The sequence below is a fragment of the Diorhabda sublineata genome, chromosome 10, assembly GCF_026230105.1.
Source record: "Diorhabda sublineata isolate icDioSubl1.1 chromosome 10, icDioSubl1.1, whole genome shotgun sequence".
Taxonomy (NCBI): domain Eukaryota; kingdom Metazoa; phylum Arthropoda; class Insecta; order Coleoptera; family Chrysomelidae; genus Diorhabda; species Diorhabda sublineata.
This window is the reverse complement of record NC_079483.1, coordinates 6,339,463-6,366,960: the sequence shown is the minus strand read 5'-3', so window position 1 is coordinate 6,366,960 and position 27,498 is coordinate 6,339,463. Positions and strand designations below refer to the sequence as shown.

At 31.7% G+C, this 27,498-nt stretch overlaps 4 protein-coding genes across 4 annotated transcripts in view; 2 read left to right on the top strand and 2 right to left on the bottom strand.

Annotated features, from left to right (window-relative positions):
* Positions 1–21,413, bottom strand: part of LOC130449267 (phosphoglycerate kinase-like) — a 30,140-nt gene extending 8,727 nt beyond the window's left edge. Inside the window, exons 1-6 of the mRNA XM_056786974.1 lie at positions 21,056–21,413; positions 20,543–20,716; positions 19,888–20,091; positions 19,717–19,832; positions 19,435–19,663; positions 16,608–16,746 (exon numbers count right to left, since the gene is read on the bottom strand). Of these exons, the coding sequence (XP_056642952.1) occupies positions 16,608–16,746; positions 19,435–19,663; positions 19,717–19,832; positions 19,888–20,091; positions 20,543–20,673 (819 nt within the window). The 5' untranslated portion in view covers positions 20,674–20,716; positions 21,056–21,413. The remainder of the gene's footprint in view (positions 1–16,607; positions 16,747–19,434; positions 19,664–19,716; positions 19,833–19,887; positions 20,092–20,542; positions 20,717–21,055) is intronic.
* LOC130449266 (uncharacterized) lies at positions 13,643–16,588 on the top strand. The gene is made up of 5 exons (XM_056786973.1): positions 13,643–14,024; positions 14,094–14,260; positions 15,001–15,078; positions 15,142–15,467; positions 15,527–16,588. Exons 1-5 carry the CDS (start codon positions 14,017–14,019, stop codon positions 16,454–16,456), a joined length of 1,509 nt encoding a protein of 502 aa, XP_056642951.1. The 5' UTR covers positions 13,643–14,016; the 3' UTR covers positions 16,457–16,588.
* Positions 21,414–22,888: 1,475 nt separating the features above from the next.
* Positions 22,889–23,858, bottom strand: LOC130449493 (DNA-directed RNA polymerase II subunit RPB9). The gene is made up of 4 exons (XM_056787345.1): positions 23,469–23,858; positions 23,280–23,408; positions 23,139–23,225; positions 22,889–23,085 (listed from the first exon to the last, which is right to left on the bottom strand). The coding sequence occupies exons 1-4, from the start codon at positions 23,540–23,542 to the stop codon at positions 22,983–22,985; spliced, it is 393 nt and encodes a 130-aa protein (XP_056643323.1). The 5' UTR covers positions 23,543–23,858; the 3' UTR covers positions 22,889–22,982.
* Positions 23,859–24,037: 179 nt separating this feature from the next.
* On the top strand, positions 24,038–27,289 carry LOC130449491 (glycerol-3-phosphate phosphatase). The gene is made up of 4 exons (XM_056787343.1): positions 24,038–24,416; positions 24,509–24,646; positions 24,732–25,081; positions 25,876–27,289. The coding sequence occupies exons 1-4, from the start codon at positions 24,153–24,155 to the stop codon at positions 26,054–26,056; spliced, it is 933 nt and encodes a 310-aa protein (XP_056643321.1). The 5' UTR covers positions 24,038–24,152; the 3' UTR covers positions 26,057–27,289.
* The last annotated feature ends 209 nt before the right edge of the window (positions 27,290–27,498 follow it).

The following is a 27,498-nucleotide window of genomic DNA, read 5'->3' as shown; positions in this document are numbered from 1 at the left end:
CACCGAGTATCTCGTCTCCGATTTGCCAGAGAACACGTTGATTTGATAGACTAGCTACTGGCCCCAAGTTGACTCCAACCCACCGAGTATCTCGTTTCTGATTTGCTAGAGAACACGTTGATTTGATAGACTAGCTACTGGCCCCAAGTTGACTCCAACCCATCGAGTATCTCGTTTCTGATTTGCTAGAGAACACGTTGATTTGATAGACTAGCTACTGGCCCCAAGTTGACTCCAACCCACCGAGTATCTCGTCTCCGATTTGCCAGAGAACACGTTGATTGGATAGACTAGTTACTGGCCCCAAGTTGACTCCAACCCACCGAGTATCTCGTCTCCGATTTGCCAGAGAACACGTTGATTTGATAGACTAGCTACTGGCCCCAAGTTGACTCCAACCCACCGAGTATCTCGTCTCCGATTTGCCAGAGAACACGTTGATTGGATAGACTAGTTACTGGCCCCAAGTTGACTCCAACCCACCGAGTATCTCGTCTCCGATTTGCCAGAGAACACGTTGATTTGATAGACTAGCTACTGGCCCCAAGTTGACTCCAACCCACCGAGTATTTCGTTTCCGATTTGCCAAGTAACACGTTGATTGCACTGACGAGCAATTGGACTCCGTTCTCTTTTCAGACGAAAGATAGAACAGGACGAGTCTACAAAAGACCTGGTGAAAAACTCTCGCAGTGTTGCATAAAAGAAAACGTGGCTTTTGGAGGAAGTTCCTGGATGGTTTGGGCGATGAATTTAATGGAAGCAAAAGCCGAATTAGTTTTCACAAAAACACTATTTTAATTGTTCAAATTTCATTTTTCTCTTTTCTATTTACCAAAAAAATAACTCAATAACAACATAGACCACTCATTATGAAGCTAAGACTAATACTTTTTTTTGACGACGAACGTGCGAAAAGGCCTACTACATCTGATAGATCGCGCACTTTGAGTTGACGATCATTCAGTGGATTATCTTCATCATTTTTTGAGTAATCACCTCATTCGGTCGACCACTACGACGGTCGTACGGCCTCGTTCAACCCACGAAGGATCAGTCTCACCCAGAGTAGAATCTAGTTCAACTTTTATATTGTTTGGGCGGATGGACAACTTAACGTAGAAAAACCGACATATTGTTCAACTGTATATCAGAAATACTGACCTAACTAACAGCCAAACGCGTACAGTACATAGAATGTCTCGTGATAGAGTGGATAGCCTAGTACTAGCACTAGACCGCGAACCTGATAGATGACAAGTGGAAACAAATGGTAGAAGATGGAATCGAGAAGTTTCCCAGGGATAATCACGACCAATTATCTATAAAAGTTGTTACAAAATCCACCGAGGTGTGTTTTTGCTCCGGTTCACGCCGCTTCGCTTTCCGGCCACCATATAGCCACGAATTGGTAGCGTTAGATTATTTTTCGCTGAAGGGCGAGTTGGGGATGAAAAATTTAACAACGACAATGTTATTTCGTTTATTATTAACAACGTTTTTCGTTCTAGATGAGATCTGATGTTAAATACGAAAATTTACCGACAATTACCACTTCCAAATCCGTCAATTCTTATATAAATTATCGGAAAAATGTCGATAATAAGTTGGCGGAAATTAACAATAATATAAGCGAGATGTTGATTGAAAGTTTCAAAGGTATCGATAGTATTTGCACTAAAGTCAGAGAATGCGTTTCGGATTTTGGTCACGAACAAATGTACGTAGCAAAAAATCGTTTTTTTAAACATTTATTTCACGTAAAAATAAATCCTTTTTTAGTTCGTCTCGATATAGAGAATCCGATTTACACAAATCGAATGATACTTTTCAAAACGTCGACGATGGTATGACGGAAAATCTACTCGAAAGCATTCACGAAGACACTGAAAAATCGATGATAATCGAGGAAATTGAAGATGAAGAACAAGAAGAAACGCGTTCCGGTACTGCGTCAGCTTACCTTATAGAAAGTTTTATATCGTCAGATGAAGCGTGCTCCAAAGAACGAGTTATTGAAATTGGAGAACCGAATTTATTGAAAGAAAAAACTAAACCGCTTTTACCGAAGTTTATTACCGTTGTGGGAGATGGTAAGTCCCCCGTTTCGACCCTTTTAAGAAACACTTTTAGTGTGTAACTCATCAAATTTAACAATCTAAGATCGTTACAACTCCCGGTTTGTTGTTTCTTGAAAATTAGTTATTCTTTCTGTACTTTCCCCGTATTATATTGTACTAATAAAAATTTGAATTAAGATATTAACCCTTAAGCGAACTAAAGTTGAATAACAATTGAGAAAGAAAAATTTAGAACCTTCCAAACAACAATGAGGAAAATTTTCAACTTTTGTTACTAAAGTAGAAGGGGTGCCACAAGGTATCGTACCAAACCCGCTACTTTACGTACTGAATACTTCAGGCGCAGTATAAAACAACAGGAACTGATCAAGGACAACAAACAGCAACAAAAAATGTTGAGGCTCATCCATATCAATTACAAGAGTGGTTAGAACAATGCAGGATTCAAGGATCAAGGATTCATTCATGCAACGTAGATGAACATGTCCTCCAGTTAATTTGACTAATACAAGCACTCAGTAATCCAATCAGACAAAAAAATTTAACTGGAAACATAACATCCCAAAAGTAAAACAACTTTAGATAAAGGCGAGTGAACTAAATCGATGATAGGGAGAAAATCCAAAGTCCTTATCTACAATTATTTATCAAATAACGACCAAATGTACAAGAAATTATCCAAAAAAGGGTCATCAACATCACGAAACTATAGAAACCCACCCAAATCGATTACTAGAGGAATTGTTATATAATAACCCTCGTATTTGCGGTATCTTTTTGTTGAGCCCGGTAACAGTGCTTGCAATAAATTTTGCGATTTGTTCTTGAAAGAGCAACTGGATTTCCTGATTCTCCTCGTTGGAACCGAATTGTGAACGAGGCGTTGCCTTTTAATATGTCTGATCATCTGGTAATTTTGCAGTTTTTGATTGTGCGGCTGTGTACCCGTCTCAAAGACGATGATTCCACTCGTATCTTAATGGGACGAGATTCATGAATGATTTCTGTAGGTGAAAACAATGGGACACCATAAACATAAGGGTTAAGTCGATTTAAACGCATCACATTATCCAGATTCGGTATCTAGCGACTAATGGCTGGTAATTTTAATAACGATGTACTAATTTAGGTAATTCGACTCAACGCAACGAGGATTCCGTTAAAAAAATTGTAGCTAGAAAGAGAACCAACAGAAATGAAAAACGACGAAAATTGTTGGATAATCTGCGAGATTCTCTTAAATTGTATGTGGATAAAACGGATTTTCATAGTTTACAAACTTTAATAGAAAACGTCACGGAACAAATAGACGTTTTAGGTGATTTATCTATGGGCGATAATCAGTTTGAATTGAAAAAAAAATATAAAACGATAAAAATGAAAGGTGAGTCACTGCTTTGGTTATTAATCACCGTTAGATACGAAAATTTTTGTTTCTATACATAAAATTCAATTAAAAAAAAAAGAATTCGTTGGATCTTATTCGAGGGTTAGTTCCTTTGCTGCACCCCTGAATAATTTACAATAAAAAATTGTTTGATATTTTTATTATTTAATACATTTTCCATGACGTTATTTTATGAATTTTATAGCAGTTTCGAAAAAATAATTTTTCATATCTGCAAAGCGATCAACCCCCGTATTTATGTAAACCTTTTGATGGCAATTTTTTATTATTTTTACGTAAAAATAAAGTGTGCGATTGCCTTTATTTACTATTTTTGTGAAAAAAAGTTTGTAAGTGACTTTATTTACTATTTTTACTAAAAAGCGAAGTGTGGGATTCATTTATTTACTATTTTTTCTTGAAAATAAAGTATGCGATTGCCTTTATTTACTATTTTTACTAAAAAGCGAAGTGTGGGATTCATTTATTTACTATTTTTTCTTGAAAATAAAGTATGCGATTGCCTTTATTTACTATTTTTACTAAAAAGCAAAGTGTGGGATTCATTTATTTACTATTTTTTCTTGAAAATAAAGTGTGCGATTGCCTTTATTTACTATTTTCATAAAAAAAAAGTTTGTGAATGCCTTTATTTACTACTTTTACTTGAAAATAAAGTGTGCGATTGCCTTTATTTACTATTTTTGTGAAAAAAAGTTTGTAAGTGACTTTATTTACTATTTTTACTAAAAAGCGAAGTGTGGGATTCATTTATTTACTATTTTTTCTTGAAAATAAAGTATGCGATTGCCTTTATTTACTATTTTTACTAAAAAGCAAAGTGTGGGATTCATTTATTTACTATTTTTTCTTGAAAATAAAGTATGCGATTGCCTTTATTTACTATTTTTACTAAAAAGCGAAGTGTGGGATTCATTTATTTACTATTTTTTCTTGAAAATAAAGTATGCGATTGCCTTTATTTACTATTTTTACTAAAAAGCAAAGTGTGGGATTCATTTATTTACTATTTTTTCTTGAAAATAAAGTATGCGATTGCCTTTATTTACTATTTTTACTAAAAAGCAAAGTGTGGGATTCATTTATTTACTATTTTTTCTTGAAAATAAAGTGTGCGATTGCCTTTATTTACTATTTTCATAAAAAAAAAGTTTGTGAATGCCTTTATTTACTATTTTTACTTGAAAATAAAGTGTGCGATTGCCTTTATTTACTATTTTTGTGAAAAAAAGTTTGTAAGTGACTTTATTTACTATTTTTACTAAAAAGCGAAGTGTGGGATTCATTTATTTACTATTTTTTCTTGAAAATAAAGTATGCGATTGCCTTTATTTACTATTTTTACTAAAAAGCAAAGTGTGGGATTCATTTATTTACTATTTTTTCTTGAAAATAAAGTATGCGATTGCCTTTATTTACTATTTTTACTAAAAAGCGAAGTGTGGGATTCATTTATTTACTATTTTTTCTTGAAAATAAAGTATGCGATTGCCTTTATTTACTATTTTTACTAAAAAGCAAAGTGTGGGATTCATTTATTTACTATTTTTTCTTGAAAATAAAGTGTGCGATTGCCTTTATTTACTATTTTCATAAAAAAAAGTTTGTGAATGCCTTTATTTACTATTTTTACTTGAAAATAAAGTGTGCGATTGCCTTTATTTACTATTTTTATTAAAAAAAAGTGTTGGGATGCGTTGATTTAAGATTTCTGCTCAGAAAAGGGTGTGCATGTCTCCATTCACTATTTTTACTTTTGAAAAAAATTGTGTAGACGCCTTTTTTACGATATCCACTCAAATAAAGGCATTCACACACTCTTTTTGAGTGTTAATCGTAAAAAAAAATCATTTACACTCTTTTTTTGAAGTAAAGATGGTAAATAAAGGCATTCATACACTTTATTTTTAAGTAAAAACAGTAGTAAATAAATTAAGGCAATCGCACACTATTTTTGAGTAAAAATAGTAAACGAAGGCAGACACACCCCTTTTTTGAGTGGGAATCGTAAATAAACGCATCCGCACACTTAATTTTTAAGTAAAAATAATAAATAAAGGCTTTCACACACTCTTTTTATTATTTTTCTTTAAAAACAAAGTGTGCGGATGCGTTTATTTACGATTTCCACTCAAAAAAGGGCGTGCCTGCCTTCGTTTACTATTTTTACTCAAAAATAGTGTGCGATTGCCTTAAATTTATAACTTTCACTTAAAAATAAATTGTGCGGTTTCTTTATTTACTGTTTCTGCTTTGAAAAAAACGTGTAAACGCCTTATTTTACGATTTCCACTCAAAAATAGTGTGTGAATGCCTTTATTTATTATTTAAACTTCAAAATAAAGTGTGAATGCCTTTATCTGCTACTTCTACTCGAATTATTCTTGTGTAATACAGACATAGATTATTCGATAGATTTGATAAATAATTCAATTTATTTTGAAAGATCAAGAAGACAAATCGCCTCATAGCGGACTAAATGGTTCCGTGGATAAACCTAAATGCTCTGTAGAAATTCCCGAAGTGTACCATCGACCGGGCGTTACGAATATCCATAGAAGATTATTGTGGCAAATTGAAGCCAACGATAGTTTCACCACGTTCCAAAAATTGATGCGAAAACAAGAAAAAAACAAAACCGGAAAGATCGACAGTCCGATTACGCAAATAAATATTCCAATTTTGACCGATACGCCGACGTGTTTATCGCAACAAACAAAAAGATTGACCAAAAAAAATGTAGGTACTTACGAGGGTGGTTCAAATATAAACCAAAATTTTTCTATAAAAAATTTTATAATCAAGTTTTCAAATTTTCGGATGCCTTTTTCGTAAAAATCTATCCGATTGTCCGCGTAGGTCCAAATCGGGTCTCTAAGGAGGGTGTTCCAATGTTTTCCAATCCAAAAAATTGCTTATGTGATACAATATTGTTATTTGGAAGGTTTTGGCCCAACCAATATGAAATCTGATCTAGATACTACTCTGTATAATGGGTAGCAGTCGTACGACCTGCAAGGACCAGCATCATATAAATCAACCAAATAAAGGGACGATTCTAGAAAGAACAATCAAAGGAATTGACGGAAAATGTAAAACCGGTTCTAAAGAAGGCAAAGACTGCAGGCGTCGGTTTTTTGGGATGCGAATTTTTTCGACTTTACGAGCGCGTTAAATCAAAAATTCTGGTTTATATCTGAACCACCCTCGTATAATTATTTATTGTCAAAATGATGTGATTATTTTTATAAATTAGATAAAAGAAGAAGACGGCGCTAATGGAGATTCGCGGTTCAAATATTCGGATAGTTTATGGTTTAACGGTAAAAAACTGTTTAAAATGTCGAAAGTTCAAAAAGTGAAAAAGAAAGATAGGAAAGAAAAAATCAAAAACGTTAAGTCGAAAACAAAGAAACGAGCCGCGATTAATCAAGAACAAAAACCTACATCTACAACAGGTAGAAGTTTTTTTGAAAAATTTTTTACAGTGTGCTGTATCTGTAAAGTTTTTAGCAACTTTTGTCGTGCATTTTTCACGGGAAATTTGAAATTTGTAATTATCAGTTCAAAATTTTGAACTTGTTGAAAGTGGAATTGGAAAACTTTCAACAAGCAGGAATTAATTTGAATTCTATTTGTTTCACGAGCTTTTTCGTGATTGAAGCTTCTCGCCAAATAAATTCGAATTCGATCATAATTGTATGAAAATATCGATTATAATCGATTAAACATTATATTGATTACACAATTTAAATGATAAAATGTAAAACTTATCCAATAAATCCAATAAATCGATATAATGCCCTGTTCACACGTTGGTGATTCGTCGCGAACATCAACAACGACAAACATCCATCCAAAAGTACACGTTCGCTGTTTGTTGTTTGCTACTGTTTGACAAGCGTGTGGATGGGGCTTAATACGCGCATCTATGTAGATAATGCCCTGTTCACACGTTGGTGATTCGTCCCGAACATCAACAACGACAAACATCCATCCAAAAGTACACGTTCGCTGTTTGCTGTTTGCTACTGTTTGACAAGCGTGTGGATGGGGCTTAATACGCGCATCTATGTAAATAATGCCCTGTTCACACGTTGGTGATTCGTCGCGAACATCAACAACGACAAACATCCATCCAAAAGTACACGTTCGCTGTTTGTTGTTTGCTACTGTTTGACAAGCGTGTGGATGGGACTTAATACGCGCATCTACGTAGATAATGCCCTGTTCACACGTTGGTTATTCGTCGCGAACAAAAAAATGTCTTTTCCTTAGTGAGACGACTTATTGAATGATGTGTTGACATTCGAAAATAGAAAAAAATCACACAAAGCCACGCCTGGCGTATATGGAGGCTGAGGCATTATTGTTTTTAGCCAAAAATTCACGTGCGAGCAAGAAACTGGATTTTTTTTAAACATGTGTTTATTGTAGGTTGTGGATGCTCGGTGAAAGTTACCAATAACAATCCGGTCGTACAGAATTATTGCAGCGGAAGACACCCTCGAACTCACGTTCAAGTTTCAAGAAAAAAATTAGCTTATTTGGATATATTGGATGATCTAACCAATAGGTAAATTATTTGAAAATCTTTACAACCTTACTGAATTTCGTACGGTTAGTAGGAATCACTTAAAATCCATGCCATTCCACCAAAATTGATCAAATTTGACTAAGTGTCCGGTAGGACTGTTTCGTAACAAAGAAAAATGACTGAAAATCCATGAAATTCCACCAAAAAACAAAAATATTCGATCCAAAATTCAGTTTATTCGTTTATTTTCGATAGATGGCGTCCAACTATGGCTGTATGGTAAAACGGTTCGTCAAATAAGTCATTCCACGTGATGTTATTCAAGTTTCATCAATTTTTATTATCAGATTATGTTACAAAAAAGGAGATGACAAAAAATAGAAGAATTTCAAAAGAAATTCTTTGCAACATATTTTTAGTACTATTCTTTTCGGTATTTTTCATTTTTCAACGGATGCGGTATCCAAAATTGGGTATTTGTAAAAACTTTTTCTAAGAAATTCCCATTTTTTGTGTACGAACGTTGTACATCATACCAAGCGTAATTTTTTAGGGATTTGTTGCCATTACATTCGGAATATCCTAGGAAGGATCATTTGAACGTTTGTCAGGATCGAAATTCAAAAGAAATACACGATTCTTATCTTTATAAAATTATGTACGAAAAAAATACGGACATTTGGAATCACCTCATACAACCGACAATCGAATGTCGTGATTCAAGTTGCGCGTTTTGCATTCATTCGAAAAACAAATCGAAAAAGCAACTTCCGATTAAATCGACAAACGAAAAACGAAAAATGACGTCGAAGGTTCAGCCCGTAGACAAGACGACCAGCGTTATTGCCAAGGTAAATTATAAACGTAACATCTTCATATTCATATTTTATTTACATAATTATTAACTTAATTTCGATTTCTAAACTCTCCGCTTTATATATTAATATATTATATATTAACTTCTAATTTCTAGAACGCCGTAAAAAATTGCTGACTAATACGCTTCGATAACTTATTGAAACAGGTCCGGCTTCGCGGTCTTTGTCAGCGGACGAGTTTGTAACATAACGGACCGTTTATTTGAAAAATATTAATCACATTTGAAGCTCGTCGAGGGGTAGTAGTAACTATAATAATTAGTAATTGTCGAATAATTTATTTTAGAGAAAAAAAATTATGAAAACATTGGCTCCTTATATGTTCGATCCCGATTTCGAACGAAACGGAAATTTTCAAAGTCTAGTAGTGATGCCGGTCCGATTATTCTACGATAAAGATAATGCCTCTGACATAGATACGAATTCTAATAATACCAAAAATTCTATCGTACCCTTAACTCCGTTACCATTGAAAGAAGTCAAAGTAAATCGGGCAAAATGGGTGAATCCCGCCAATGTTAAAAAAACAGGTAAAAAAAACTTCGTCAACGAATTGATGAGTTTAAAACAAAAAAATCAATTCCAGCAGTTACAACAAACTAATATTTTCATAGAGGGTTGCACACAAAAAAAATTATAACTAATACGATCAAATACGAGGGATGCTACTGAAGTTTTGAGATATGGCAACACCGATCCGATATAAATATGTCAAATTTCAGAATGTGTCGTCCACCGTCCAGTCCTTATTTGGCACCCGATGATTTCTGTTTATTATTCCCGCAGATCAAAAATCGACGTTTTTTTACAACAGAAGAAATTGTTGTGTTTTGGATGTACCTCAATCGGAACGAAAAATATTTAATTACAAATATTTGTTTTTATTTGTCTATCCCAAACTTATGTAACAACTCTCGTACAGATATTATACAAATTTTCGAACGTTTATATGAAAGACGAAAACACAAAACGTATAAACAACAATTTTTTGTATTTGTTTTAATTCGACTAAAATATTCAAGTTTATTTAAAATGTTTGATTTCAAGTTAAGAAATTGGATTCCCCGAAACCGGTAATCGAACACGCGATTCCAAAGTCACTAATTGGGAATAAACATAATACGCAATATACGAAATCGGAAAAAATCGATTCCTCAAAAAGTTTGAATACTTCGATTGAAAGTAAACGTAAGTCAAAACTACAACATAATTCTTCTAATACATTAGAATCGGAAAGTAACGAATATAATTACTGCACCCCGTATAATACCGATTTTTTCACGACTGCACCTCGTATATCATGATTTCTTTTTCATATAAAACGTAACAGATGCACCTCGTATATCATTATGGACTTTTTAAGAATCTCTTCCTTACGTCAAATATCACGGTTACACCTCGTATATCATAATGTCTTTTTTAACAATTTTTTTCAATTATCAACGTTTCTTCTTCAATATTCGACCGCCCCCGTACATTCAATTAATTTAACTTACCTGAAGCATCACATAAACGGACGAAACGACCACAAAATGATAAATTTTCTGTTTATAAGCGTTATCAGGAACAAAAAAATTTACCTTTTTCAAGGTTTCAAATTATTTTTGGAGGACCCTAAAGACACACAAGACGCTTACAGAAAAACGAATAAAAATTTGGAAAGAGCCATGGTTAAACAAACCACTGGAATCGAGGGAAAAACCAAAATAAATATGTTCGTAAATCGATTTAACAATGTACAGTCTAAAGGGGATTTTCAGTTAAAAACGTAAGTAGATATAAAAACACTTTCCTATAATTCCGGAAAAAGACTTAAACTTGGCAACAACGCATATATTAAAAAAATTCTATGTTAACTATTCATTTCCTATAATTCCGGAAAAAGACTTAAGCTTGGCATCAACGCATATATTAAAAAAATTCGATGTTAACTATTTTATTTCCTATAATTTCGGAAAAAAGACTTAAGCTTGGCATTTTGTTAAATTGATTTTTTTGTGGATACCGATTATTTTTCTTTCTCTGAATCTGCTCTATTTCTTATTGGTAGAAGAAATTACAGCGTTACCAAGTGATTAAAATTATTAGGACGATCAATATTTGAAGTTTGTTTTCACTAGGAAAAAATATTTTTTGCAAAACGAAAGAAAAATACGAGGACTATTCATAAAATACTTATTCGTTTTACTTATTCTCCGTATCCAGTATTGTCAATTTTTCACTTTTGAATTTTTCCGAAATTCTAGTACTATCTATTCTCTCATAGTACGAGGTGTTTGAGAAAAGTAATGACAGCGGTAATACTACGAGCGATCTGTCAACGTCTATCGGTTTATGAGCGCGAATTATGGGGAAAATTTTTATCAAATGTACGCATTTTCTGCTGAAGAGCATCATAATTAGAAAACCAAAAAAAATTAAATAATTAATTTGGTTGAAAAGATTGCTATTAACTATACCGTTTACTTTTCTCATACACCTCGTATATATATATATATATATATATATATATATATATATATATATATTATTTTGACCACTTAAAATTATATTTAGGTTACACAAAAGTGGAAACAATTTAGGAAAACAAATGGATGCATTTAAAAACCGATCGGAAATATTGGACGGAAATCGGGAAGTAATGAAAAAATGTAATAACGTATTGTTGCAAAAAATAAATAAATTCCAACCGACTAAAATTCAAAATAAATCAGAAAAAAGCGGTAAGACAAAAAATTTTATTTCAAAAACTTGGGTTAAATGACCTCGTCTCATTTCTCCGAACAGTGTTGCCGTACAAGGCAGGTCCGGCTCTCGTTATTCTAGCTAATCAATATTTCGATCTTTTTTTCAATAATTTAATTTTTCTTTGTAGATTTTCCCTCAAAACACAAACAAATGTTGTTCCATCTCAAAGGTCTCAAACAAAAAAATGATCACATCCAAAACAACATTCAAAAAGCAATCGGCGTGATAGAAACTAAAATGGTGGACGTATTATCGTCTCCATACAAAACTGCCAGCGCCGAAGCATTCGACATTATGGAAAAAGAAATAAATAACGTTTTAGATTTAATGAAAAATCAATGTAAAGATAAATTACCGCCCGTTCATGAAATTTCTCCAATCGATTCGTTCCGAGGAGAAACAATGTCTATCGATTCACCTACGTGTATCGATTCTATCGTCAAAACAACATTAAACGATTCTCCTGTCGATAAAACAATCGATTCTTATAACAATGAAACATTAATAGATTCTCCTGTCAAAAAAAAATTAATCGATTCTCATATCAAGAAAACGTGTAACGATTCTCCTATAAAGAAGAAACTAATCGATAAAACGTGTATCGATTCTCCAACAAATAAAAAATCAATCGATTCTCCTAACAAAATAACAAATAATGCTTCTGTCAAGAAAACTTGTATCGATTCTCCTGTCAAAAAAACATTAATCGATGTGAAGACAGAATGTATCGATTCCGCTCTTAGACCACCAACAATCGATTCTATTGACAAGGAAACCCCAATAATCGATTCTGCTGACAAGGAAATACGAATCGATTCTTCTGTTAATGAAAAAATTAGCGATTTTCCCGGTAAATATATCGATTCAAACGAGCAAGAGGGAAGTTCCAAAAAATGTAATCATTTAACACGTAATAAAGTAAAATCGACACGTGATCGTAAAGTTTCTGAAAAACCAACGAGACTTAAACCCATTGATAGTTCTCAAGAATCGGAAAAATCACTATTACAAAAACTATCGATATGTAAATCGGTAGAAACAACTTCATATCAGTATCTGTCCCAGTTGGAAGATGGTAAGTAACTGTGTTCAAAACGTAAGATAAATATTTTGCTTTTTCTTAATCTTCAATACTATTTTTAAAGTCTGGCAACGTTGTTTATTATAATAACGTTACGTCACCATAACAAAATTTAATAAAAACATTATTTTGTTTTTTCTTAATCTTCAATACTATTTTTAAAGTCTGGCAACGTTGTTTATCATGATAATGTTACGTCACCATAACAAAATTTAATAAAATCATTATTTTGCTTTTTCTTAATCTTCAATACTATTTTCAAAGTCCGGCAACGTTTTTTACGTTTGATTTATTATGAGGCGGAAATTCTATTTTAGAAACTAACGAAATATCTAACGACGTCTTAGAAACCGAACTGAACGTTATATCGACAGATTTAATAGCGAAATTAGAGAATATATTATACAAGGACGGTCACAAGGACAATTCTACGAGTGATACTACAAAGTTCAAACAGAAATATTCCGCTATAAATAAGGTCGACAAAATACAGTAAGTAAATTCCATTTTGCGTCAATAGGAGCGTTGGCGAATATATATAATAGTCCAGTCAGAAAAACTAAAAAATCGTTTTTTTTTTAAATATACCCGAAATTAAATGGAAATAATAGGAAAATGAGTCAAAAACTGTGGACGAGGCAATAAATTGAAAACTACCCCCAAAATACGATTTTTGACAAAATCGGGAGGTTTCATAGTAAGAGAAAACGAAAATTCAAGAATAAAAAATTTGACTGTATATTTTTTCCTATACTAATCAAAAAGTTATAAATATATAGCAAATAAAAAATTTTTTCGGAAAAATTTTAAATGGAATTCATATTATTAATTTGAAACTTTTTTTGAAATTCTCAAAATAGAACCCACGAATCGTAATTCGGGGTAGTTCTTGAATTTATTTCACTCTCTTTTCTTCTTTACCCTCAATTTAGTACGCACGTTCCGATCATTTCTATATAATTTCAACCACATCTGCGAAAAACACAATTTTACACTCTTTCTAACTGGACTATAACCGAACCATCGAAGCACACTTATCTGAGTGATGGCAAACAGATGACAAAGTGCCATAGCGCAGTCGTGAATCGACAATTACGTTGGCGGGAACGAATGATGCTGCGTGAATCGACAGTTGTGTTGGCGGGAACGAATTATGATGCGTGATTGGACCGTTTCGTTGGCGGGAAAGAATTTTATGCGTGAACTGACAGTTGTGTTGGCGGGAACGAATTATGATGGGTAAATTGACAGTTTCGTTGGCGGGAACGAATTATGATGCGTGAATGATTACGTAATGATCTTGTTTGGGTAATCGCCAGTGGCGGAGTTGATTCATTAAAATTGGATAATTTTGTTTTAGTTCGTCTTCAGAAACACTTTTATCTATGGACGAAGTTTTTCAAAAAAATACCGTAGAATCGACGACGATTAGTAAATCTCAAATTTCGGTAATCGAAAAGAAAATTAAAAACAAAAATTCGAATACAGATTTTTCTTCTATATTAGTGGAAACGGGTTTTGCCGCTGGTAAGTATCATTTTTTATTGTAGCTGAATATAGTTACAAACATTTTTCATTTGTCTTCGGAAAACAATCATTTCTCCTCGGACTGTAGGTTACGACAAGCGTTGCATTTTATAACATACAAACGATATTTTCTCGATTATTCATGTTTTTTCACAATTATCGAAAAAAATCATTTCTCCTCGGACTATTTGTTTCGACAGTTGTTGTAATATATATTTTAAATGGTTTTTCAAGCTTATAGCAACGATTTCCTCTGAATTATGAGTGTTTTTTTGATAATTTACAAGTGAAAAAAAATCATTTCGCCTCGGACTATATACTTCGACAAGTGTTGCATTTTATAACATACAAATGTTGTTTTCTTGATTTTTAAGATTTTTCTACAATGTACTGTGAAAAATCATTACTCTTCGGACTATACGTTTCGACAGTTGTTGTATTATATATTTTAAATGGTTTTTCAAACTCATATCAAATATATTTTAAGAATTCTTATTTTTATTCGATAAAATAGCAGAATAATCAAATACAGTTGGAAAATGGATAAATTTTTTATGAATTTCAAAAGAAAATAAAAATCATTTCACCTTGAACTATATGCCCCAACAGTCGTTGTACTATTTAGTGTCATTTGTAGATTATTTTGAGGGATAAAATGTAATTTAATGTCGGTAGGAGAATTGTTTTGTTTGAAATTTGATTTTTTAATTACAATTTCTAATAGTAAAAGAATTTCCCAGGTGAAAAAGCAGCAAAAGAAGATAATTGCGTGAACGAAATTAAGAAAACGGGGGAAATTGGAGACTGCATCACCCAAGGTGATATATATATTTATTTTTCAAGTTTTCTTAAGGTCAATTTTCCATTTTTATCATTTTCAGAAAAGGCGATCGATAAAAACAAAGACAAAAAAAATGCAGGTTTGAATTTAGATGATTATAAGATAAAATCGGATCATTTTATGTCTACGAGAATCGATTGTGAACAATCCACAACGAAAATCGATGTAAAATCATCGATACGAAAAATATTACCGGGGAAGAAAAAAAGTTTGAAGACAACAGTATCCAAAAAAGAATTTATTGATTCCGATGATGATAAAATCGACGAAACATACGACAAAAACGATAATTTAGAAGCGCAAGTTAATAAAATAATAAGTCGGGTCGAAGATATTTACAGTCAATTAGACGAAATTCAAGTAACGGTGAGTTAATTATAAATATACAGAGTGTTTAATTATTTATTATTGTTTTTGTATTTCAGACTAAGGAAAATTCAACGATACCGATATTTCGAGAATATTCTTCGATCGAACAAAAAATACCGAGTCAAGAATTTCTACCGCCGTTTTTGGACGCGGTGAAACGATCGAAAAAAATAACGAAATCGTCGAATGAATTAGTAAAAAGCGCCTCCTATTACAACATATTGAAATTTTTAGACTCCCTCACCGACATACACACCGACACCGCCATCGAAATCCACAAAACGACCGAGATATGTTACGCCAGCAGCGTACCGACGACCGTCCATTTCATTTCGATGGATCACCGCGCCACCCTCGGCGACGACGTCAAAGAATTAACCGAAAAACCGAGCTGCCTCAAAAAACACTCCGGCGACGTTTGCAAATGCGCCAAACCAAAGCGAGTTTCGTTCTCGATGAAAAATCAACCGGAAATTACCGAATTAGATCGAGGTGATAACCCGAATAAATCGAATAACATCGTCGTTATTTGCGATAAAAGACAAACGATCGACGTCAGCACCGATACGAATCGAAACAACGAATCGATTAATATCGATAATTCGATTGAATTAACCGAATCGACGTCCGATGTATCGCTGGCGACGGCGCAATCGACGCCGAAAATAAAAGTATTTTACGACGAAAAAGAAGAGGAAATTTTATCGGAAGGTTTTTATAACGATAAATCGATTATTCGTCGGAACGAAAATCGAAACGACAAACCCAAAGTTGTCATTTTCAGGGAAATCGATTTGTCGAAATTGATAAGGCGACCGAAGTATCTGCAAAAATTCACCAACACATCGGATATTATATCGGCGAATCGATTTTTATTAACGAAACATTCCGTCGATGAAAATAACGTTTTTTTATTAAATTCCTTTTACGCTATCGTCTATCTCCTGATGTTCGCCGCTTTCAATATGGAATATAATTGTTTTTGAGAAAAAAAAATAAATAAAAACATTCGTCGATCAATTGGTATTATCGATATGGAGCAATCGCCCCCTCGTACGCGCCGCATTTCGATTGACAGTAGTAGTAAAACCTCGCCCTATATATAACGGACCCCGTATATTCAATTATGGTTCCTACCTTCATTCCTTTGCTCTCTTTCAGAAAAGTGTACGCCATACCGCCCCCGATGATCATTTCGTTCACTTTATCCAATAAATTTTCGATTAATTGGATCTTATCTGCCACTTTGGCGCCGCCCAATATCGCCAAAAACGGTCTGTAATCAAAAACATCAACTGTCAAACGCTACGTCCACTATATCTTACAGATTTGTCCCCTAATAACTTTTCAAATAGATAGTAAAAGATAGTAATCTAGTAATTTCAAGATTTAATGTTAAAACCATGTTCAAAGCCTAAAAATTGATCAAAATAACGTTCTAAAACCGATTCTAGGTCTAAAACTAGATCTAGGAGTAGCTCTAGATCTAGAAATGGCTCAGAAAGTATATCTAGATGACGTTCTGTTCCCCATAAGAGTTCAAAATGAAGTTATAGGTCTAAATGTGATCATATTCAGCAGTGTCCTTTATATATATAACACCAAATCAGTGTACTATCCACAACAATTCACTTATTTAGTACCCAGTGCTTTTTGAAGCAAAAGATTTGAGAAAAATACAAAACTAGCTAGATTTGTATCATTAAATTGATGATAGCTTTGAGTTTTTAGCATTTATCTCACCAATTCACTCATACAAACAGTCTTGAGCACCATTAAGGTCCTACCTATCACTTGTTTATCTCTTTATTCACCACAATCCGCTACTTTGGAGCCTAGAACTGTGGAATAGTGGGAAACATGTCCAAAATGAGTAGTTTAAATGTTACTGCAAACATGAACCAATAGAAATTTTTGAAAATACAGAAATTCCTTCCTCATTATTTCACTAAAATGAAAATTCGTTCTAACACTACATATCTAGTGACTTTTCAAGCCGTTTTCGTTATATATAAGTAACGAATTAACTCAATTACTGCGCCTCAATTCCCCTAGTAATTTTCCAAACAAAGAATATGACAAAAATACAGAAGCAGCAACATTCATCTTTATAATTTGACTTTTATTTCTCTAATTTACAGTTTACAGACGAGTCTGGAGCCCCATTGAGACATTATTGCTTTATCTCATCCATTCGCCACCGAATGCCTTCCCTCTACGAAACTGTGATGAATATAGATGCAAAATGAGTAGTTCAAATGCCACTCCAAACACAACTCGATAAATATATGTGAAATTAAAGAATTTGTATTTTTCTTCATTTCTCTAAAATGGAAAGTTGCTTCAAAATATGCCTCACAAATTATCTACACCTTTTTATATAATCCTGTGATTATATCTGGCAACAATTCAAGTTATTTTAATTATAAATTACACCAAATCAATTAAACTTCTGCTCCTTTCTACCACAATCCACCTTTACGGTGGCTACCATTATTTGATTCAAAAATTTTGAGAAAAATACAGAAACAGCGACATTCATTTTTATATTTTAATTTTTATTTCACTAATTCATAGTTTACAGTCGAGTCTGTAGCCCCTTTAAGGCTTCACTAATCATATTATTGCTTTATTTCATCCATTAGTTAGGGAAAAACTTCCCTCTATGGAAATGTGACAAATATATATACAAAATGAGTATTTCAAATGTCACTTCAAACACAACAGACACTGTATCATATATATATACACAAAATGAGTAGTTCAAATGTCACTCCAAATATAACACGATAAATAAATTGAAATTTTTATTTTCCTTAATTTTACTATAATAGAAAGTTGCTCCAAAATATGCCAGATAAGTTACTGACGCCCGTTTATATAATCCTGTGATAATATCTGACAATATTTAAAGATGTTTCCATTATACATGACACCAAACCAATTGAACTGCTGTTCCATCTATTTCAATCCACCCTTGTGGTGCCTATTGCCATTTAATAAAAAAATTTTGGAAAAAATTCAAAACCAATAACATTTATACTATTAAATTGATGGATATTTCGAATTTTTTATTATTATCTCACCAATATACTGATACAAGTAGTCAGAAACTCAATCAAAGTATCTCTTAATAACTTTTGTATCATTTTTGAATCTCTTCTACTACAAACATTAATAAAATGAGTAGTTCAAATGTTACTCTAAACAAACCAAGCTTCGATAAATTACAAATACGGTACTAGAAGTATCTTATATTATCCTGTCCTCATATCCAGTAGCATTTGAAGCAGTTTCCTTTGTATATGACATCAAATTACTGGATCATCCACCACAATTCACATATTTAATACCTAGTGTTTTTCTGAACAAAAAATTCTGAGCAAAATACTAAAGCAACAACATTTACATTGTTTAACCTTCGCATCATCAATTTTTACTCCTTTGAAGAGTCTTGAACTACATTAAGGTTCTTTAATCACTATTTGTACATTTTTAAATCAATATTTTTACTTCATCAACAATATTCCAGCTATTGGAGACCTTTCCTCTGTGTTATTATGAAAAACATGTACAAAATGAGTAGTTCAAATGTTCAATTTCAATAAAATGCAAAATTACTCTAATACAAGACTTGGACTTCGCCTGGAATATATCTGGCAACACTTCAAGCAATTTTCATCATATATGAGCGACAAATTAACTGAACTACTGCACCATCCACCAGCTTATTTAGCACCTAGTGTATTTGGAATGAAAAACATTGTGAGAAATACAAAAGCAACAACATTCATACTCATATTTCACGAATTTATTTCTACAATCAGTCTGGGACCTGAATTCACAACCTGTCCATTACATTTACCAGATCTGATACCCAGTAACTTTTTTAATTACTTCACTTTTCCATTTGATACAAATACCATCAGAGGAAGTACAATATTGTTAAAAAAATTTATTTTACCTTTCTGGGTTGTCCAAAGCTTTAGCAAAATATTGAAGTTCCTTCTTGAGTAAAAACCCTGAAGCCCTTTTGTCGAAGCCCTCACCCATCATGGAGGAATGTGCGCGATGAGCTGTACCAAATGCATCATTAACATAAAGATCCCCCAATTTTCTCAAGCTTGTACGGAATTCTTTAACTTTGGCTGGATCGGCTTTAACCTTGTTACCACTACCATCGACACCTTTACCTGTGACAATAAACTGTTAAGTTTCCTGAAATATTAAATGTTAAGATAAAAACCTTCTTCTTCGATGTGATATCGAAGATTCTCTAACAAAATAACAGTCCCTGGTTTGGGATCGGCGCATTCCTTTTCGATTTCAGGACCTACGCAATCAGGAAGGAACTGAATGGGTCTAAAATGTTTTAATTCAATAGTAGAGCACTAGTTTATTAAAATTAATCGTTTACCTGCTCAATAATTTCTCTAATTCACCTGCTACTGGTTTCATAGTGTATTTTGGATTTGGGGTACCGTCCGGTCGTCCCAAATGGGACATAAGTACAATACTCTTTGCGTTTTTATCCAGAGCATATTTAATAGTATCCAAAGCTGCTACTATTCTTTGATTGTTGGTAATAACACCTTCTTTCAATGGAACATTAAAATCCACTCTAAAAATATTTTTAAACAGCTAGTAACCTGGATTATATAAGATCACATGATATTTACAATTTTTTTTACTTCATAAAAGAAATTATACTTCTATTAAGATAATATTAAACTACTTAGAAAATGTATGAAAATTAATAATATATACGATTAAAAATAGAATGGAAGAGAGATTACTACTTTTTTATTTAAAAAATTAAATATGCCTGTGGCTACATAGCTATAAAATAATTAAAATAATAATCAACAAAGTTTTTTTTTTCAATTTTAGCTCATAATATAATAAATAATCAATAAATAAAAATATTTTGGCTTTTATATTTGTAAATAAAACAGTAAATTAATAAATCAACTTGGGTACCGAAAAAAAAATTGAGTAACTTAACCTATAAGCGTAAAAACTATTAATTGTCAATGTCTAAAATGAGTAAAATTTAATATATATTCACTTACCTCATTAATACCCTTTTGTTTGCAAGGTCTAGTGCATCAATAGAAAGTTTATTCAAAGCCATTTTTTTCGAAGAAAGTGCGCTCTTTACCACCCCTGGCTTCAAAATATTCTTAATAATTGTCAATGTCATCTGGAGGACAGTTGCGTGAAAATTCGGCCGATAAAAAAGACACCTGTAATTCGTTAATGCTCTTTTGCAAAATTTTCAAAATTATTTTAATATGAGCTTTGAACTGTACTTAACTGAGGTCATTTCTTTGTGAACTAAAAGATATCAATCGTTTTCTTATTGATAAAAGGTCGTTTGCCAGCATCAATTTAATAATATATAGATAAATTTATAATTAAACGTTTCTAGTTACCATTAAATTAGTTGAAAAGATTCAACATATGGATAGATAATTTATTCCAAATATTTTTATCGCTCTTAATGTTCACAAATTTAAAAAATATATGAAATATTTGAAATGAAAGTTTATTTGATTAAAAAATTGGAAAAATAAATAACTTACCGGTTAGCTTTTGACGTTTTGACACTATACGAGGTGGAATAAATTAAAACGAGAGGGGCGTGATTTAAAAAATGAGATGCAAGTTTTGAATAAAAAACATTTATTTATACAAGGGAATTTAGAACTCACGAATAACTGAAATTAAATAAATAAAGTCTCTCAAAAGATATTCAAGAAAAAAATAAATAGTCAACAATGTGAAACAACTACTTAAAAAGCCATTTTTGTGTTAATATATATTTTCTAATTAGATTTGAGACTTCAATGCTAAACAAAGATATTCATAATATCATAAATTTTATTCATGTTTACTGCGTAAATATAGAAAAACAAAATGGAATCCTAACTCTCAGCGGACAAAGCGCCATTACGTCATAATTTACGTTGGCTACATTGAATTTAGTAGTAACACTGAACAAGTCATTGACATTAAATTTACAGAATCATAGACTAAATAACATGAAGATTACTCTATTATAATGTAGAGTAGTACTTTATGTTCTAAGATTACTCTCTAACGTCAAATGTAAAATTATCAAAAAATGTATCCAATACTAAGCTGTTCGATGCATTTGAGAGCATTGAAATTGCTAGATGTAAGTGTAGCTCTTCTCGCGGGAGAAGGTTTATTGGTGGGCAAATTTAGTATAAAACAGGTAAATCAAGTTATTAGATTTTAGTTTACCTTCAGTCTTGGTTATCGAAACACGCGTCAGACAGTCTAATTGTGAGTGTTGGTGTAGTGGTAATGTAAACAGTATATTCAGTAGTAGTAGTAAGTCACAAAACTTTTTACTCCCCCCCTCCCTCTTGTCGCACATTGCCATATTTTGGTAATTCCCTATAACTCAGAAACGAGAAATTTTGTTTATGTCGTAACATTATTTTTACGTCTTCTACTCACTCCCGAATTTTTTGCATCAAGTCCTCTGTATACTGAAGGTGATAATAAATAAATATACATTACATTATTTAATAACCACACCTCGTATATAGTATTGGTGAATATCACGTGTCACTACACTAGATGGCGTTTGATACAGTTCTGTTTTTTTTGTGTTTTTAGCGATTTTGGTAGTATTTCTTTTGTAACCGTCTTTAACATCATGAAATATATTACGAGTCACAAGCAGACCATTAAAAGGAAGTGAAGCGGTTTTTAAACATATACTTAGTATTACGTGGACTAAAAGGTGCAAATTCAAAAACTATTAAAAGTTTGTGTCTACAGACGTCAGGTGTAAATTCCCAGCCTCATGAAATAACCATTTTTTTATTATTTAGGAAGTGCACTTTATGGATGTGTAGTTATTTTTATCTCAAAAAAGCACTTAAAACAGCTATTTTATTTTTCTATTCAGACTAAAATTTCAAACAAAACATTTTTTATTGTTTATAAAACAACAAAACTAGTTCGTATTTTGGCTTTATTGTTCACCTCTATTGAAGTTCGAAACAAAATTAACAGATGTCGCCTACTTCGTAATTTTCGCGAATACATCGCAGTTTTCGGAAGAGCTCCTCTGAGTCGTCTAATAGAAAAGTTTGTCAAAAAATCATATAATCCTCAAGAAACTATTCATCTCTTTCTGTTCCACCCTATATATATAACTCAGACAGGATTTACAATATAAACATTTGCAATGTAGCCAGATTTCATATGTAATATTAGAGTTGATGAAATTTAAAAGTATAAGGTTATGTTTATATTTTCAATTAAATTTATCATGGAACACCCTGTTTCTTTCACTCATAATTAATAAATTTAAATAGATCATTGTATGTTTTCGGTTTATATTCTATAGAAAAAATTACACTAAATGAAACACAATATCAAATGTTATTTTTATATTACTTTATATTTAATATGATATTAAAATACGAGATTTGATTTATTAAAAATAGTGTGAGCCGGGGAAATGGCAATTCATTCCGTCCATCTATGGGCACAATGTGGATTCGTACATACATAGTACAGTCTCATCTCTTCTTCAGCTCTTCTCGTTTGTGCTTGGAAAAATACGGCTTCCCTACAAATAACTCACTCACTATAATAACGTAAAATTTAGATCCTTTTACTTACCTGTGGTTACATTCAGGACATTGGTGATCTTCTGTTCTGGGTAATGTTGGATCAGAAATTACGTCGGCTACTATATGAGTAAGTTCACTGAAATAAACACCTTTTTAGTTATGTTCAAATAAAATATTGAGCAAAACTCACTCAATTTCGTGCATAATTTTGTTAACATAGATACATTTTGAATCGGCATGTTGTTTATAATCGCAATTTCTACAAGCGTATAAAAGTATTTTGTTTTCTTTATCTTCTTTGGGGTATAACATATTATTACTAAAACATCGTATTTTAATACATGAAAGATGTTTAATATTTCGATATGTTTATACGAACCATTCTTGACAAAATCGTATTCCTACAAATCCCGGACCTTCACTGTGTGTATCGTATCCTGAAGGTTTTGCCATTATTAAAAATATTTGTAAAGATAAAGTTAAATTAACAAATGCAAATTGACAACGTTAAAGTGTTTGACGTATAACCATTTTCTTCTTTTTTTAATCCTATTACTCTGAACCTTACAACAGGTAGTTATAGCTATTACTTGTTATATAATAGCAAAATCTTTCATATAAAATGAGATAATACTAATAATAATTAAATTAGAAACTCAAGTTATTTTTTAAATGACAATACTTGAAAGCAAAAAAAAATTGTTTTACTCCGAAAATTCAAACGAACATGTTGAAATCATGTTAAATGGCCTTTTCCTTTCCAGCTCTTAGCTCCTAGAAGTAAAAAAATTTGTATCTGGTATGTAGAAGTATATAGAAATGTACCTAATTTTATTGACTATGACATATACATGAATATACAACGTTTTTAATAATTATATGAAACAACTACAAACGAAAAAAGTTAACAATGTGGAACACACCCATAACGTAACTATCGATTTAAACAGTACAAACAAACGTATCTAACATAGATATTGTCAGAATTTGAAGTAGTATAAGTGAGAGTTGTCTCCGATTCAGTATATAAATTACAAATTTTAATATAACCATTTTCCGAAAAATGTTTTCTAGTTTCGCTGCTCTGACTAATATATCCAAATTAGCCAGAGCAGAAGTGCGTAAAATTTTGGATTCTATCGATACGGTTTTAGTCGATTGTGATGGAGTTTTATGGTTAGAAAATATACCTATACCAGGTTCGGTTGAGGTTATTAATCGACTCAAAGAAATTAAAAAAAAAGTTATATTCGTTACAAATAATTCAACAAAAATCCGAGAAGAGTTAGTCGTTAAGGCTAAACAATTAGGATTTAATATTGACAAGGTTAGTTAGGTTTTTCGGTAAAGTTAAAACTAAAAAAAATACAAATTGAATAATGTTATGCAATGTACGAAGGTCGCTCTAATTAATTCCAGGAAGATGTCATGTCAACAGCGTATTTAGCTGTATCTTACTTAAAAAATACCGGTTTCAACCAGAAAGTGTACGTTATAGGATCAAAAGGTATAACTCAGGAATTAGAATCAGCTGGAATTCAACATTTAGGAATTGGGGTAATTACTTGTTTCGATTAAAAAAAAATTCATATTTCATATATACTTCTGGTTTTTGGTGGACGACTTATGATAATATTTTCAGCCTGACATTATTCAAACTAATCTGGCCAATGCTATCGATAATTTTCGTCCGGATCCAGAAGTTGGGGCTGTAATTGTAGGATTCGATGAACATTTTTCTTATATAAAACTTTTAAAAGCAGCAACTTACCTTAGCAAACCCGCTTGTTTATTTATAGCTACTAATACAGACGAGAGGTTTCCCACTAGCACCGATCTAGTAGTACCCGGTACGGGGTCTATTGTTAGATCAGTCGAGACTGTGTCTCAAAGGGAAGCTGTTGTCGTCGGTAAACCAAATTCTTATATAGCCGAAGCTCTAATTAATGAGTACGGAATCGATCCAAAGAGGACCATAATGATCGGAGACAGGTAAATATCTTTATACATCATAATTATAACAAATTAGTGATTTTATTATTCAATTTTTAGTATATCATGTGAGAATGATGTAAAAATTAGTTTTGTAGGATGTATGTTATTATTAGAGCAATTTATTTCTAATCTGTAAATATTTGAATTTATTTTAAATTTTCACCCGTATTTACATTTATATTATAGTTTTGTTCGATTTTATTACAAGTTTAAGCAATGTTATAATAATTTATTCCAGTATTAACACTACAACATTTATTACGAAAAATATCGTTGATTTTACCATTTTTTAGAGTTGCACTGTATAAATTAAACATCTTTCTCATAATATTTAGGATTCATATTGGAAAATCTTACCTTTTTTATAGAATTTACTGAAAATTTTTATAAATAATCTCAACCTAACCTCACTTGCATTTAATAAGCTAATATCTTTCACTAGAGAAATAAAGTGTTCGTAGCGATATACTAAAACGTTAAAATACCAATATTTTTTTTTTTTTTTTGTATAGCACTAACAACATTTTAAAGCATTTTAACAAACAAATATTGAACATTTTCGTTACGAAATAATATCAAGTTTTCTATCGCATAACCTCTATTCTTATTCTTTTTTATACCAGGGTTAGAAAGTCGACTCTGACTTAAGTCAAAAACCGATCTTATCATAAAAATAATCGACGTTTAGAGTCGATTAAACTCGATTTTCATGAATGGTAGTATAGTTTGTAACATGTGTTATGATGATGAATTTTTGTCTAGTTCTGTTTTCTACATTGTATTTTTTGTAGATTGAACACAGATATTTTGTTGGGTACTAGATGTGGTTTTCAAACACTTTTGGTACTGTCTGGTGTCACTACATTAGATGAAGCTACACAAAAGAAAACATCAAATAAAAAGGACGATAAAGACCTAATACCTGATTTTTACCTAAATAAATTGGGTGATTTAATGCAATTCATCCATTAATCAACAGAGAATTTATAGAAAAATTTTTGTTTTATTTATTTTTTGATCAAAAATATATTTATGGTTAAAAAGAACCTACCTCACTTCATTTCACCCCTCTAGTTAAGCCGTACAATTATTACTATCTAATTACTACATTGTCTTGAAATAAGAAATTTAACAAAAAACATTTTCAATCGACACAATAAGTTTATAAAAAATGTTTTAATGAAATTTCCGAATCAATTATAACAGAATTTAGTAAATATCTTATAATATTGAGGTTAAAATTCATATATTCACAAATTATTTTGACGTTTTCTAAATTCTTCTCTCAATCTTATCGTGAGCTGGTTTTATACCCAATCGAAGGCACTAAAATATTCGGTAGCTGTGTACTCATATGAGAAAAGCCAAAGTCACAAGAAAAAGAGGCATAAACTTTATTTACGTGTCGATTTAAAACCAATTCCAAATCAGTTGCTAACTAATTAAATATTGATTATGAGCTTATTCAGGATGTTAATTCACCGCGAAAATAATTCCTTGTGGAAGGGTCCTTGAATCGACTTGACGCAAACAATGAACTGTTTTAAGACTGCGCATGCGATTGGTCCCTGAACTGATTCCTATTTATTCTCGATTCTTCTTTTTATTGTATTTTGGTCTTTGTTTTTATTTCCTAAATCTTTCAATAGAAATTACAAGAATATTTTACTGAATTGGATTCCAATTTATAAATTTCTTTCTGTAAAATATTTAATGTCTACTTGTAAATTAAGGTTATAACACGGATTTACATAAAATTATATTTAAAGATTTGAAGCCACTTCATTTACAAAAATTACCTTTTATCTTTATTTATTTGAATAATCAGTATTTCTAAGGTGACAATTTATTCTTTGAAATGAACAAAACACTTAAAATTATTTCAAGAAGGATTCGATATGATCCTTTGTCATGGCATATGAACTTCGTTTGTATTGAATGTTTGTATGTTTAAGTATCTGTGTTTATCTTGATGATAATTTACATACACACGTTAAACTTATTAATTTGATAATACAGTATTGAAAAATTTAATCAGAATAAAAGAAATATAATGAAATAATCATCAATAAATAAAGAGGGTTTAGAAGACATACTCACGTTTACTTTCAATAAACACAGCAAGAAGTACAATAAAATGTTTCAAAATAAAAAAAGCGAATTGAAATGAGAAACTAGGATGTGACAACAAAACTTTAACGTGTAACCGTGAAAATTTTTATTCTATTATTTGAGGTAAGTTGTTTTTTTAATATAATTATGTTGTACTAGTTTTTCTTCTTTTCTAAGTAGTGGATATAAACTTTCCCGAAGTGTCAAGTATGTCATATGTCATTTTCTAATTGTAGTTCATCACAAATTTGTTTAGAAAATTATGAATAGAGATTATCGATATAGTATCTCAAATGTAATTG